Source organism: Poromitra crassiceps (assembly GCF_964638095.1).
Source record: "Poromitra crassiceps genome assembly, chromosome: 19".
In the NCBI taxonomy this organism is placed as follows: domain Eukaryota; kingdom Metazoa; phylum Chordata; class Actinopteri; order Beryciformes; family Melamphaidae; genus Poromitra; species Poromitra crassiceps.
Genome location: NC_139646.1, coordinates 13016573 through 13031572, shown reverse-complemented (window position 1 = coordinate 13031572; position 15000 = coordinate 13016573). Strand labels below are relative to the sequence as shown.

The 15000-nt window shown below is 46.1% G+C and overlaps 1 protein-coding gene across 1 annotated transcript in view; it reads right to left on the bottom strand.

The window, feature by feature from the left end:
• Window positions 1-15000, bottom strand: part of rgs12b (regulator of G protein signaling 12b) — a gene marked incomplete at both ends in the record, with an annotated part of 91692 nt that overhangs the window by 21954 nt on the left and 54738 nt on the right. The window contains 4 exon segments of the mRNA XM_083655788.1: window positions 2010-2153; window positions 3141-3233; window positions 4258-4427; window positions 11953-11974. Of these exon segments, the coding sequence (XP_083511914.1) occupies window positions 2010-2153; window positions 3141-3233; window positions 4258-4427; window positions 11953-11974 (429 nt within the window).

Below are 15000 nucleotides of genomic sequence, written 5' to 3'. Positions count from 1 at the left end.
GATGGACTCCACCAGGGAAAAGGGAGGCTGGCCGGCCCAAAAACAACCTGGTGCGAATGGTGACAGCTGAGTTAAAGGGATACGCCAACATTTTTGGAGATTTGCCTATGTGCCATATTGCCAATAGTAAAAGTAGAATGTAGATGCCTTTATCTTCACTGTGTGCGTGCATTAGAAAGTGCGGTACACCCCTCACTGCTACTTAGCTTAGCACTACAATGGCAGTCTATAGCCACTTTCACACAGAGATCCTGCAATATTGCCGCAATAACGCCGGCAGCGTTGCCACAGAAAGTGCTTTCACACAGAACCAAGCAGCCCCGCCATATTTCCCGCCCCGGAGTCTGTGTGCTTTTAGATATCATCCACCTATCCCACATTGAAATGAGGCGTGTGAACCATGGGTGCTGAGTTTCCATTATTATAATTAATCAAAGTCCGACAAATTAAAATGATGCTGGTCACCAAGTCCGGTGAAAATAATCCCATCTCAGCACAATTTGAGTTGTAGCCTATTAAAATAGGCTCAAATTACTTTTCCACTCAGCTCCTCCTATCAAGTAGCCTAAATGAATATTTCTATGTACTGTAGGTTATAATGTAGGCTACTGTATGATGGACAACCAAACATCGCCAGCAGCTCTCAACAGTGCAGCTGGTCATTATTAAGAAGATCAAAGGGAGAGCTCACCCAAATGATGCCGACAACAACGCAGAAACACCAGACACTTCAATGTTGTCACATTTTCAACACGGATTTGAGACAAAGAAGATACGGGCGAAGGCCATCAGAGCCATGGATGATGCTGCTGGTGTGATGTGACATGCTCGGCTCAACCACGGTGAATGCGAGAGGTGTGTCATTACGGCGGGGCTTGATTGAGGCACTCTTCAGAGTGGAAATTTGTTCCCCAGCAACACATTTTCGTTCGGAGCTGTTTCTTTTAGTTTCTGATGATTTTTCTACATCAAATCCCACAGGTTTGGTCCAATGATTCGTTTGAGAATTGTGTGTATTGATTTCCCCCCCCCCCTGCCAGCGTTCTCATCAATGCGTGCAGCTCAGCAGCATGCAACAATTAAGCTGCCTTCACATGATAAGCGATCCTCTCTTCTCTCACCGTGAGGTGGGCTAGAGAATTTTGCCTATAATGTCAACATTGTTTGAACATAAAATAGCCTAACCTACTTACGGTACTCATAAACTGTAGGTACGGAGCATTTTTTCCTGGCGCCCCCGTTGCAGTCATGGATCGCATTTTGGCCACTTTTTTTTTAAACTTTCATACCTTTCCCCTTTTTATTGCTGTTTCCCCTGTACCCTTTCAGACAGACATTGATTCGGGGCTATGACTACCTCCACTGGCATAACGAAAGGCGGAACAAAAATGATCCACCACTCCACATTTGTGACTTTCACACAGGAGGCAAGGCTTAATATTCCCACAACAATTTCACAGGCTGTGTGAAAGGGGCTTATGGTACCGCTGCCTACCCCCGTTCGCCCCCAAAATACACATTCCAACAGCGCCAGAAACACTCACATGTACATGTTGTGACTTGTGAACTCAGCACTCGATAAAATAATAATCCAAAGTTACTGGAAGTTCGAAGTAAATCCATAGCGAGAACTAACAAAGAGGGTTCCCTCCGTAACCAAAGTTACTTCCTTGTTTGCCTGAGGCGCATGCGCTGTGTGCAGTCAGAGAAGTGACTGCTCATCATCACTTGAGTTGCTGCCAATTACCAATTGGGCATGTCTGTGAGTATAATAATAACAATAATATTATAATAATAGACTTTATTCATATGGCACTTTTCAAAACACAGTTACAAAGTGCTTTACAATAAAAACAGAAGAAAAATGTAAAGTGCACAATGAATAAAACGGAATAAAAGCCCCAAAAAACAACACACGAATCACAATAAATGAGCTTAAAAGCCAAAAATGATTCACATTAAGAACAGAAGATATGTGTTTGGTGTGCGTGTGTTTGTGTGTATGGTACCTGCAGTTGCTGCTCCTTGAACATGTCTGGTCGGGGGGCGTTGAGGATGTCGTCGGCGAGCTGGGCCTGGCTGTCGATGTTGACCGGTGTTGTGGCTTTACTGGACAGGAAGCTGTTGTAGATCTCCCTGGCACGCTGAGATAGCTGGTCAGGGGGGGGGTGAGGACAAAAGCCAAGAGTCCAGTAAGAGGAGATGGAGGGTGTTGGAGTAGGGATACAGCAAGTCGTAAAACAGTAGTTGCACTATAAGTTATGAATGAGAAAGACTACATACAACCAGTCGCGACACAACCAGTCGCGTAAGTGACATCGTAACTTTTCTCTCCCGCCGGCCATGTTGGTGTTGGTGTGATGTATATTGTGTGCGATGAGAGATGTAGTTGATCGAGCGGTTTCATACAAAACTAAACGTTACATTTCTGACTTGCAAAGTTATCTTAAATTGACAAACATCATTATGTGTACTAATTGGCACAATTCAAACAAATGAATATAAACATAAAAAAATGATTGTCTCTCGCCACTTTCCCCCCCCCCGACGCTGGTGCGTATGCTGATGTATGTAAGTTGGCGTGGCTCTCTGGAGAGTTAGTGATCACATGCATCACAAGAGGGGTGTGCTTAGACCAGTGGTTCTCAACTGGTCTAGCCTCAGGACCCATATTGTTCCTTAGTCATTAAGTCGCTAGTCGCAACCCAAATTTCAGATTTTTTTTATACAGTACCACTCAAATTAATTTCACAAAAAATAGTGCAGTAATACACAATGGCTTCATGCGCTATTAAAAACATAAAATAAACAAAAACGTGCAACAAAATTGCAAAAAGGGCTAAAAATCCATCAAATAAAACAGGCAGACTTATCTTGAATTACGGGCGTATATGTTTTTTAAACAAGTTAAACTGGTGATGCTCATCAAGTTTCAAGAATCTGAATTATTTCGAAGTCGAGAGACAACATTTGGTTATTTGGAATTTTCCAAACGGGTGTCCGTGACCCACTAAAAACGGCCCCACGACCCACGTTTGGATCCCGACCCACCAGTTGAGAAACCCTGGCTTAGAACAGGTGTTTGTGTGTGTGTGTGTGTGTGTGTGTGTGTGTGTGTGTGTGTGTGTGTGTGTGGTTACCTGCTTCTTGTCATTCTCAGGGACATGGCTGAAGAAGTCACAAGCCTGCCAGAAGAGGATATTCTCTTCGCTGAACTCTTTCTTTAGAAACTCCTGCAGCACAAAGAGTTACTCAACAGTTAGTCAAAAAAAGACTTGGATAAAAGTGTCCTGACCAATGTTTCCTAGCGACATCTGGGAGATTAATAGATGGAAGAGATGTACAATGCAGACATAGGCCAGCTCAGACTGTGAACGAAATGAAATAAAACCCTTGGCAAAGCTTTTGTTATTGTGGATTTTGTGTATATGACGCTTATTGATCCCCCTTATATTATGTAGTCACTAGTTAGTTGCGTGTGTTTGTGTGTATGCATGCCTGTGTCCGATATCATTTTCAGGCAATCCATGTTTTCACTGTTATACGGTATATGGCGCTGTTATGCATCTTGTGAAAAGGTACAGCACTTCCAGGTCCAAAAACAAGTGAAGAAGAAGCTCCACCAGAAACTGGAAGGAGAGGATAGAGGATTTCGCCCAAGGAAAAGCTTGCTCATCAAAAGGCTGGTATCGGCAATGTTAAACCACCCGATCATGTCCGACTTGTACACAAGAACGCGCACTCAATGACGGCAGAGCGGCCTCATAACCATTTCAGCTGGCAGATGAGCTCCAGACGGCAGATCTTTGGTGAAGCACGGGGAACCATGTGTCCAACCAGCTAGACGAGAACTCAGCCATCTGGTCTCAGCTCCGAGCGCGGGCTTGATCTCTCTCTAGTGTTACACCGAAATCTGTGACCACCGAAATGTGTGTCAGAGGTGCTCTGATGTACGTACATGTTCTGGAGATTTGAGTGTAACACCGGACAGTATCCGCCCTCAGAGACACTGGGTTCGGTTCAGGATCCTTGAAAATGACTATCTTTTATAAAAATGCAATTTTCTCAGCGTTTTGTCCGAGATGTTGGTTTTTGATGAAAATGACCAACCTTCAAATGTAGATTAAAAGAGAGGGGAGAATTATGAAGCTATATATTTATATATGAAGCTCTGGTGGGGAAAGAGTTGAAACTTGAACTTGGCCCGACAGTTAGTTTTATGAGAACATTATGTGCATTGGCGTGTTCTGGTGGTACCGAGAAGTAGCGGACTCCCACAGGATCCTGCAGCAGCCTCTCGAAGCAGACGGCCCAGCTGGCCACTCTCCTCTCTGTGTGCCGCCGGTGGCTCTGCACGCTGGGCAGGCTGGCATTACTGTTCAGACTGTTGTCACTGCCACAGCCCTGCAGGTCCACGCTGTTCAGCTCTGCACACGCACGCACACGCACGCACGCACGCACGCACGCACGCACGCACACACACACACACACACACACACACACACACACACACACACACACACACACACACACACACACACACACACACACACACACACACACACACACACAGAGTTGTATTAGGGAAATGGTTCCCAAGGGGTACAATATGTATACTTCTAGGGGTATGTGGCGGTACTACAGGGGGTACTTGAGAGAAAGGGGAAAATGGAAAATTGCAAGAATACATCATGAAAATAAATGAAACGTTACAATGAATCTGCTCAGGAGGCACTGATTGCAACTCTTTCACTCCATTTCTTATTCTGTAATGTTATATTCGTCAATATTCAGTTGGTTATCATTCATGACATCATGTACTATAGTTTTCTCTTGCAGTTTTCAAAGTAAACTGTAGCCGGATGAAGCGGTACTCGTCTTCAGAAATCAGGGATCAGGCATCCGGGTAGTGTAGAGGTAGATTCCCTGCCTACCAACACGAGGGTCGCAGGTTTCCTGCTCCCGTGTTGCCTCTGGCTTGGTCGGGCATCCATACAGGTACGATTAGCTGTGTCTGCGGGTGGGAAGCTGGATTGACGACGGTATGTGGTCCTGGTCGCTGAAACCGACCAGGACCAGGACCAGTCCAGGTCAGTCGGGGCGCCTGGTCAGGGCGGAAAGGAACTAGTGGGAATAGCGTGATCCTCCCATGTCCTCGCATGTGTCGGAGGAAGCATGGTGCTGGTCTACGGCTCTCCCCAGATCGGCAGACCGGGGCGGCAGGGGAACATTGGGAAAGTACAATTGGAGAGAAAATGGGGGGGGGGGGGGGGATCCAGAGAAAAAAAAGAAAGTGGTATCTGTGAAATGTAGTGGATTAAATGTGTAATGACCCCTTCTTTTAATAGTGACAAAAACGGTGGAGAATGCACATGTGGCTACGTGCATGAAGACAGCAGGAGTAACACCTGAATAAAACAAACATAGAGTGCAACAAATGTCAACCCTAACTGCCTCTCTGCCTATTTTACAAAGGAAATGAGCACTGTGGACGTCAACAATCTGACTATAAGATACAAAACCATCCGTTTTGACAAGGTATTGGGAAAAGGCTGCATTTTGCAAATTTTGAACAGTACAACAGTACAAGGCAATCAGCCATCTTGGTGAGGTCCTTTCAACTGGGGGTGTTGTGTTACCTGCAGAGCTCCGTGAGGCAGAGTGGACACAGTCTGCACAGAGCTCCGTGAGGCAGAGTGGACACAGTCTGCACAGAGCTCCGTGAGGCAGAGTGGACACAGTCTGCACAGAGCTCCGTGAGGCAGAGTGGACACAGTCTGCACAGAGCTCCGTGAGGCAGAGTGGACACAGTCTGCACAGTACAAAAGCAGTCAAATATAATGAAAGGGCAAATAATGACTTTCCCCATTTCTGCCTTGTATTCAAAGCACCTGCAACAAGTCCAAAGGCAGCCAGTGTTGCCTCGCTCCGAGCTCTGTACTCTCTAAGCCAAAAGTTCAACTGACTGCTGTCTTGTAATGGAGATGAAGAGCAAACAACAGAGCTAAGGTACGCTGGATAGTGTCAACCACACTATTTGATCCTCACACTATTTAAGCCAGCAATGTCTTCATTGATACCAACAGGCTATTTCTACCAACGGACAGGCTAAGCTAATCTAATTCCAACCCTCTGCACTTAAGCAACCCGTACAAGGACTTCAGTCAAACGAATTAAAAATAGATTCGCAGCACACCAAACGCCTTCAACTGTCAATGTGTTAGTTGAATTTAAAATCGGCATTTTCCTTTAGGTGGAAATAAATGGGCTCCAGCCCCGTCGTCGGTTCTCCTCACCTGGGTAGAGCTGGTAGGAGCCTGTGTGGTGCCAGCGGGGCAGATAGCGAATCCTGAGCGGTAACCAGGCCCCTCCATCCATGCTCTCCCAACCAGCCCCCCGCACAAACTCAACACACAGTCCCGAATAGGGCATCTACACACAGCGCTGACGGCATCGCAGAGAGAACCAGAGAGAGAGAGCCGACGACAACAGGGACGAGCCAAGAGGCAGACTGGAGGAGGAAGAGGCCGCCGGCGATGAGGAGCCCGGATGACAACCCTAGAGAGCAGGGAGAGTCGGGCCACGAGCGTGCGCACGTACGCTCACGCATGCATACACATACCTCTAGAAGCCTCCAGATAGGTAAGTGATATAAGCGGACACAGGGCTTCAGGTGATGAATAATTCAAAGCAGAGGGAGGAGGGAACTATAGACGCCTGAACACACACAGACACGTGTGTGCGCCCCCCTCACACACACACACACTAGCGCACGCACGCACGCACACACACACATACACACACACACAGTGCAGTATTGATGAGGAGCTTGTTAGAGGAAGGCCAGTAGTGAGACTAATGAGGCCTGCAGCCTGCATACAGTTCAGCTACACACACACACACACACACACACACACACACACACACACACACACACACACACACACACACACACACACACACACAGATTGACATGTGAAGAACAATTACGTATATGAAGAAACTTGCTGTGCCAACTTATTGGGTTAGGGTTAGGGTTAGACTTAGACTTTATATTCATTTTCTCCATATGCCTGGGGGGGGGGGGGTCACTCACGATTCAGTAGGTCACAGGTCGGCTTGGTTAAGGATTTTTCGAAATGTCTATGGAGAAAATGAATGGGGAACTTACATCTGGGCCGGAAAACATCACGAAAAGGCACGTGCCTGTTCAGCTCTATTCCATTCTCCCTAACCAAACACTAGAGACCAACGTATATCAGCCTGCATTTTCCAGTTGGAAGAACGTAAAGAAAAAGCATCTCCCCTTTGAATAAATGCTTTCCAAGCAGTGTGCGATTCGGATTTCAAAGTAATTGGTACTTCAATCAATTTAAATCGGCCTTGATAGCAGGCGGCAACCACAGCCATTGTTGTTGTTACTCATCAGCGCACTTGACAACCGCTTAGTCCCGCCCGTTGGGCTGTTTATTGATGATGATTGGCCAATCGTCAGTCCCCCTCGGCGCTGATTGGTTAATCACTGGTGGAACCGGAGAAAATGCATTTGCATATGACGATGCCAGACCAAGAGCAGCAAAACTCAACTCTGTGGAGTTGGCATATTCAAAGGTCTGGCAAGACCCAGGCAAGTATACCATAAGACACAATACAAAATACTGTATATTATACGAAAGGAATTAATGTACACTGGGGGCGGCTGTAGCTCAGGAGGTAGAGCGGATCGTCCACTAATCGCTTTGGATAAAAGCGGTCGGTGGTTCGATTCCCGCCTCCTCCAGTCTGCATGTCGAAGTGTCCTTGGGCAAGATACTGAACCCCAAATTGCTCCTGATGGTGTGCCAGCACCCTGCGTGGTAGCCTGCCGCCATCGGTGTGTGAATGGGTGAATGTACCTACTGATTGTAAAGTGCTTTGGATAAAGGCGCTATATAAATGCAGGCCATTTACCATTGACCATTTACACTATATACAAAAATCACTCAACAAGAATAGTCTACATTGCTACATAACAGAATCGTACACTGACTCTGTTAATAGTGTTACGATGCAGATCGTTGTAGGATACGTCAGGCGTCAGTCATGAGCCTTCATTGGTTAGTTTAACTGTCAATCACAGCCACCATTTTGGGTGAATGAAGTAAGAATATTGGCGTGTTTGAGCGGATGATTGGCTGAGGCCTGACTTGAGGGCGTGCTCAGGGGTCATTTTCAGCAGGAAGCGAGCGGTGGCGAGTGGGGCGTTTAGGGCGTGACAGAATGCCACGCGGGTGCCGAGCTCAGGTGGACGCCAAACCGAAGATAATGGCCTCCCCTAACTAATGAACTATTCACTGTGTAACTGTGAACCGACCACCATAGATGTTCTTCAGTGTGCTGTATGTAACGTGTGTTAGTCGTCTTGTCAGCTTGCTTTGGCGAGCGTCCTCTGGGCGTTGTGGAGGGTGGTCAAAACAACAGCAGAACTGATTGTGTTGAGAGGAAGGCTTTCCTGCTCGCACTGGCCCAGTGGATCAACCAACGCTTTCCTGCTCGCACTGGCCCAGTGGATCAACCAACGCTTTCCTGCTCGCACTGGCCCAGTGGATCAATCGATGCTGGGGAGAGACAACCAGACCGCCCGGGGGTGACAAACACGCTGGAATGGAGTTAAGGCCCAATTATACTCTATGTTAAAGACGGAGACAGAGACGGACGGAGCCTTCTGTCCGTACTCTGCGTTCATTTCATGCGTATTTCTGTCTGTCCTCTGAAAGCTTACGGATACGCATGAAAAGCAGCAGAACCACACACACACGCGCGCATTTGACTCTCTACTGCCCACTGGTGGATGCATTGCTTAACATGATATCAACGTGAAAGCCATCACAAGACCATCAAATAGATGCCATCTGAGCGTCTTGCACCACCCACAATTTGGTCAGTATAGAGCAACCAAGTTGCAGTGTGTTGAAGCACTAACACGTCTTACTGCATCACCTCTGGCTTTATTGACCCATTCTCCAAATTCACAGTCTGAGCAACTGAACAATAACATCTTAACTGGTACATGTATGTATGTACCACCACATACTGTAGATCCCTGCAGCACATGGACATACAGAAAATGTGCAAGAGGACTAAGCTTTCTGTGGCACCCACTGCCAACATGTTCTGCCTCTCTCAGAAACACATGGTGTGAATGTGTGGCCATAAACACTTTGTAGCTAATGGCCAACATGTCTGCGATGACTCCAGAGCAGAGAAGCCCCTTTTTTCTTGTTTCCCACCTCATCGTCTTCCCTCTCCGCTGTCTTTGATATGCAAATGGCGGGCGTTAACGGAACACAAGTTCCGTTTTCTTAATTCAGAAAGCTTTCACTAACATTGATACGGGAAAGGGAATTGGTGGGCTGCTGTGTGTTTAGAGCAGAAAAATAAATCTGAACATGCACATTTCTCGTGATCTTCATCTCTCGCATGACCTTCATCTCCACAGACACGCATAGCAGCGTACCTCAATGAGGTCCAGTACAGAAAAACATAGGAAGACACAGTCGCCCCATTTCAAAAAATTATAATAATTAATTAAATTGTTATAGTGCCTATCTAGATACTCAAAGCGCTTCACATATAGACCGAATCACCATGACGTCGCATTAACAACAACAACAACAACAGGTACTTCCGGGGTAGACACCTGCCGATTGATTTAAATTGTGAAGATACCACAAACTTGTTTATTGTTGATTTCTGCTGTCATTTTCAGCCGTAATTGTAACGTTAATGATATACAGTATGGGCCACACGTTTTGGACTTGCCCAAAATTGTTCACATTCTGGTCAGACACTTTTAATACATTCTCATATATATGTCAAAAACAGATTGACCCAGATCCAATTACTGCAATATTTGGGGTTGCCCCTAGCAACAGTGGGATATCCAGACATCAATCAGATCTAATGGCCTTTTCAACATTACTAGCTCGCCGGCTTATTCTTTTTAGCTGGAAATCGCCCACACCTCCATCACACTCACGCTGGATTCGTGAGGTAATGTCATTTCTTAAGCTAGAAAAAGTCAGATGCACAGTCCAGGGTTCTCTGGAAAAGTTTGAAATGACTTGGCACCCCTTCTTAGATTATTACCATAAGGAATTTGACGCAAGAACTTTAGATTAGTAGCCCCCAACAGCTCTACCCTACCCTCTTCCCACCCCCCTCTTGTCCTTTCCTTGTCTTTATTTATTTTTGTTTGTTTGTTTGTTTGTTTGTTTGTTTTTTGTTTGTTTGTTTGTTTGTTTTTTTGTTTGTTTGTTTGTTTGTTTGTTTGTTTGTTTTTTGTTTTTTGTTTGTTTGTTTGTTTTTTACACTTGGTTGTCACTGCATCACAAATATTCAGGAGATTGTATACATGTATGACATCATGCAACCTTGCACCTATTCTGTATTGTCTGTCTTCTACGGGGTTTGTTTTTTCTTGTTTGTATTGTTTAAAAACGAATAAAAACAATTTGAAATAAATAAATGATATACAGTATACAGTACCCTAGTTAAACACGGTGGTCTGACCTATCTGATGTTTGGTTGTGCTGTGTTGATAAACCAAATCTACCCAGCAGTGGCATCTCACCGCTGGTCAGACTAGCTGCTAGTTTTGGGTGAATTCAATTCTTTCTTTCTTTTTAATTCTGTGGCCCCAAAAAGTAAATAAGGTCTCCAAACTAACGTTAGTGAATGTTGTTAATTAATGAGATATGAAAGCATCAAAAAGTCCAGTATTATCAGAGCAGAACAGTATGACGGGCAATGTTACAGACATTTGTATCAGACACAAGCAGAGAGGAACTGTGCTAGAGTATAGTTGATAGCTATCTTATCTGTAGGAACTAGTGCTGTTGATAACCAAAGTTTCCATGCTACTTGAATACCATTGCAAAATATGGAATTCAATGGTGAATTGTATTAATGTTCAAGACGCACAAATGTCTACAGTATATCAATTCCATGTCAGTGTCTTCTCTAGAGGGTGTGTATGTGTAGACTAAAAAACAAAGACAAAGAGGTCAAAAGAACAGATTGAAAGAGGCAGAGAAATAAAATGAATACCAGTCCAGATAAACTGGATGACAAAACTGGTGCCAGAGAAAAGTATGGAACTGCTTACTAAGCTAGGCAACCAAGATAGAAACCCGACTGACATGAGAAAACCTCGGTGTAAAATCTGCTACAAAGCTGTTTAAGTCAAGTGTGGTAACACAGTGGTTGGTGGTTTTTCTCGTTTTCCGTAGTGATGTGGAAGCGTAGAGGTTTTATTCCAGTCAGCGCTATGGTACGACTATGGCTTGCTTTGTAAAGTGAACAACAAACAGTCCCTGTACTGCTTTCTCTCTCTCACGTCGCTGACTTGCCCTCACAAGTTTCTGCTCTGCAGCTGATACATTTAAACAGCTGATACGTTTAAACAGCTGATACATTTAAACAGCTGATACGTTTAAACAGCTGATACATTTAAACACCTGATACGTTTAAACAGCTGATACGTTTAAACAGCTGATACACTTACACATTTGTGACTAACTTCGCTTGAAGCCAGCTGACAGCAGTACTGCAGACAGGGGTGGGGCAGAAGTTGAGCAGGTCAAACCAGATCGTCTGACTCTGTTTGGGTGAATTGAGTTAGCGCACGCAGCCACACACTAATGGGGCATCGGTCATGACCATGGCCATGGCCATGACACTACACTTTAGTGCAGGACAACTGGTCTGACACAACAGGCCACAGATTCAGCCACAAGACACACAACTTGAAAGACATTATAACAACTGGAGGAAACAAATTCTACACATTGTGGTCAAATGGTGGGAGAGCAGGGAAAAATAAACATTGCAACATATAGTAAGACAGGTCAGGTCATAGAGCGATAATAAACATAGATGGAGAGAATGTTGGATGTGGAAAAAGACACTCACCTCCATCGGAGACTGCAGCGGACTGTAAGAGAGCACAGAGAGACATCGGTTAGAATCTGCCCTCATAACACACACTATAGTACAAGCACACAAACACACACTAGGGCCAAGAGGTGGCAGCCGCTTTGGCCACATGGAGACACAGACACACACTGGTTCACACAGGACCGGGACCACTCCCACACACACACACACACACACACACACACACACACACACTCCCACACACACACTCACGTTACAACACATTCAGCCTAGCAGCCACACTCATTGTCTTGTGTGTGAAGGAAATCATCTGTGTGCGAACTGGCTGTGCTTGCTCTGCAAGGAAGCCTCTCCTTGGGGGTGGGGTTTGTGTGTGTGTGTGTGTGTGTGTGTGTGTGTGTGTGTGTGTGTGTGTGTGTGTGTGTGTGTGTGTGTGTGTTTGTGCGTGTGTGCGCACGTGTGTGTGTGTGTGTGTGTGTGTGTGTGTGTGTGTGTGTGTTTGTGTGTGCGTGCGCGCGCGCGTGTGTGTGTGTGTGTTTGTGACAGATAGAATGGGCATCCCTCCCTGCCCCCAATTTCACAGTAAGGTGTGAAGTTCGCTCACATGTCACACATTTACCAATTAAGATTAGATTTGAGAGTTTAACAATAGCATATCCAAAGATACGCACATGGCACACAGTGTTAATTTGACTCGTTATCGAATCAACAGATTTTACTTTCTCACGTATTACAACAAACTTCACTCGGTCTGTTTCCCTCATGGCTTGGAATGGGCCTTTGAGGGGTGACTATCTAGCAGGCTAAATATCTGGTCTTGTCGGAAGAGCCATCAATGTGTTTCAGCCAATGAGAGCGCAAGGCACGGGGTGAGGCAGACACAGCCAGGGCAGGGCACGGGGTGAGGCAGACACAGCCAGGGCAAGGCACGGGGTGAGGCAGACACAGCCAGGGCAAGGCACAAGACAGCAAGTTGCGTAATCTGAACAGAACAGCAACTGATGACTGACAACTGTCGCGTCGTGTGAATGTTCTTTAAGCAGAATCGGTCTGCATAAAGAATTTTCTTTAGATTTCCCCCCATTTTCTCCCCAATTGTACTTAGCCAATTTCCCCCCCTGCTTCCCCGGTCACTGCTCCACCCTCTGCCGATCTGGGGAGAGCCGTAGACTAGCACCATGCTTCCTCCGACACATGCGCAGCTGCACCTGATAGCGGGGAGCTTCACCGGCAGGACGTAGCACGTGGGAAGATCACGCTACTGTATTCCCACCAACCGACCAGAGGAGGCGCTAGTGCAGTGACCAGGACACATACCCACAATCTGGCTTCCCACCCGTGGACACAGCCATTCGTGCCTGTATGGATGCCCGACGAAGGTAACACGGGGGCGCGAACCTACGACCCTCGTGTTGGTAGGCAGGGAATCTAACGCTACATACCCGGACGCCCCGGAGCAATTTGTTTTTTTTTAAAGCACCCCAAGTTTCAGACTTACAGTAGTCATTTAAACGTGAAACGTGAAAATGTGGGACTTTGAAATCACCTAAAATTATATGCAGTGATATGCAGCCGGGGTAGTCCTGAACTCAAATATATCAGGTCAGGATTTTTGCAGAAAGTGTTATCCCAGACATGCTCTACCTGTGATGAGTTCACACAGCAGAAACATCACTAATGCAGCTAACTCAGGTACTGTATTGGAGGAGACAATGAAAAACAGAGAGAGAGAGGGAGAGGGAGAGAGAGAGAGAGAGGAGGGGTGAACAGCAAGAAAAAATAACAGTGTTTGGCAAAGGGAATATGAGAGAATAAAGAAAGCAAAGAGAAGCACAAAGGTGGGAATCTATCTAACATATTCCCAAAAACGTACTTCAGAAGAAACTGATTTTGTATATTTCAATATAATATACTATAAGAGTCTCTTTTGATAAAAGAGTCTGGTGGAGCGCATTCTAGCACACTGGTTGACTAGAGGTTGGCACCAGCGTGTGAAAGGGGATCTGGGAACTTTACGGCAGTTTTCTGCGGTGGAAGAGCACCACAGAAAACAAGAGAACCACAGAAACATCACCAATGGAAACGTGGTTTGCCCCACTCCTTGCTCTCATTGGAAGTCACACACATCTCCACAGCGCGTGCACTCCCTCCGATGTGTGTGTTATGACATGATATTTTCTACGAGCTTTGCCCCGTGCCTACATATGGTCCACATCTGCTGGAGATGTCTTTTGTATGTAGGGGTGAATTCTTTTGCGTGTGTGTGTGTGTGTGTGTGTGTGTGTGTGTGTGTGTGTGTGTGTGTGTGTGTGTGTGTGTCCACGCGTGCACATTTTCATTCCCCATCCCCTTTCAGCTCCTGCTCCAGTGTGATCACTTCCAGACACGCTATGGTGGAGCGGTTTGGCCCCTGGTCAAGGCCCCCAAGTTCCCTCTCTTCTCTCTCTCTCCTCCTCCCTCGTGTATCTTTCACTAGCTTCAAACTCCCTCTTTTCACCTCTTTCCTCTATCCGTTCATCCTTCTCTTATTTTTTCCCTCTCTCCTTCCACTCTTCCCTCAAATCATCCTCTCCTTTACCCCTTACTCCCCCCCCCACCATCACCACTCCTGGCAGATCCTGGTCATTCCAGGGAATGACTGGGGTTTTCCAGACCTTCCCTCCATTCCTGCTCGCTCTTCTTGCTTCTCTCCCCAAGCTTCTATACACAGGGATGATACATACAGCTGGAGATTGCTACCCAGTAGAGATGCCACGGTGTGAACATTTTCCCACCGGTTAATAAACCAGAGGGCCCTATCTTCGCAAAAGCGGTAATTTAGCGTGTGCGCTCGTTTAACGCCGTGCGCAATGCAAATTGGGGGCGGGCACAAGCGCATGCCTGTTATAATTGTACTGGGCATAGGCGTGCCACATGCCAAAGCAGGCGTTTCAGCGCTAAAATGTGGGGATAGATGGCATTATGCTATCGTCAGCAGCGCGCAATTACTTTGCGCTAAGAGCTTTGAAAAGGACCTCTTACGCGCTAAATACCTCGCTGTGCTGGAGCGCACCATAATCTCCG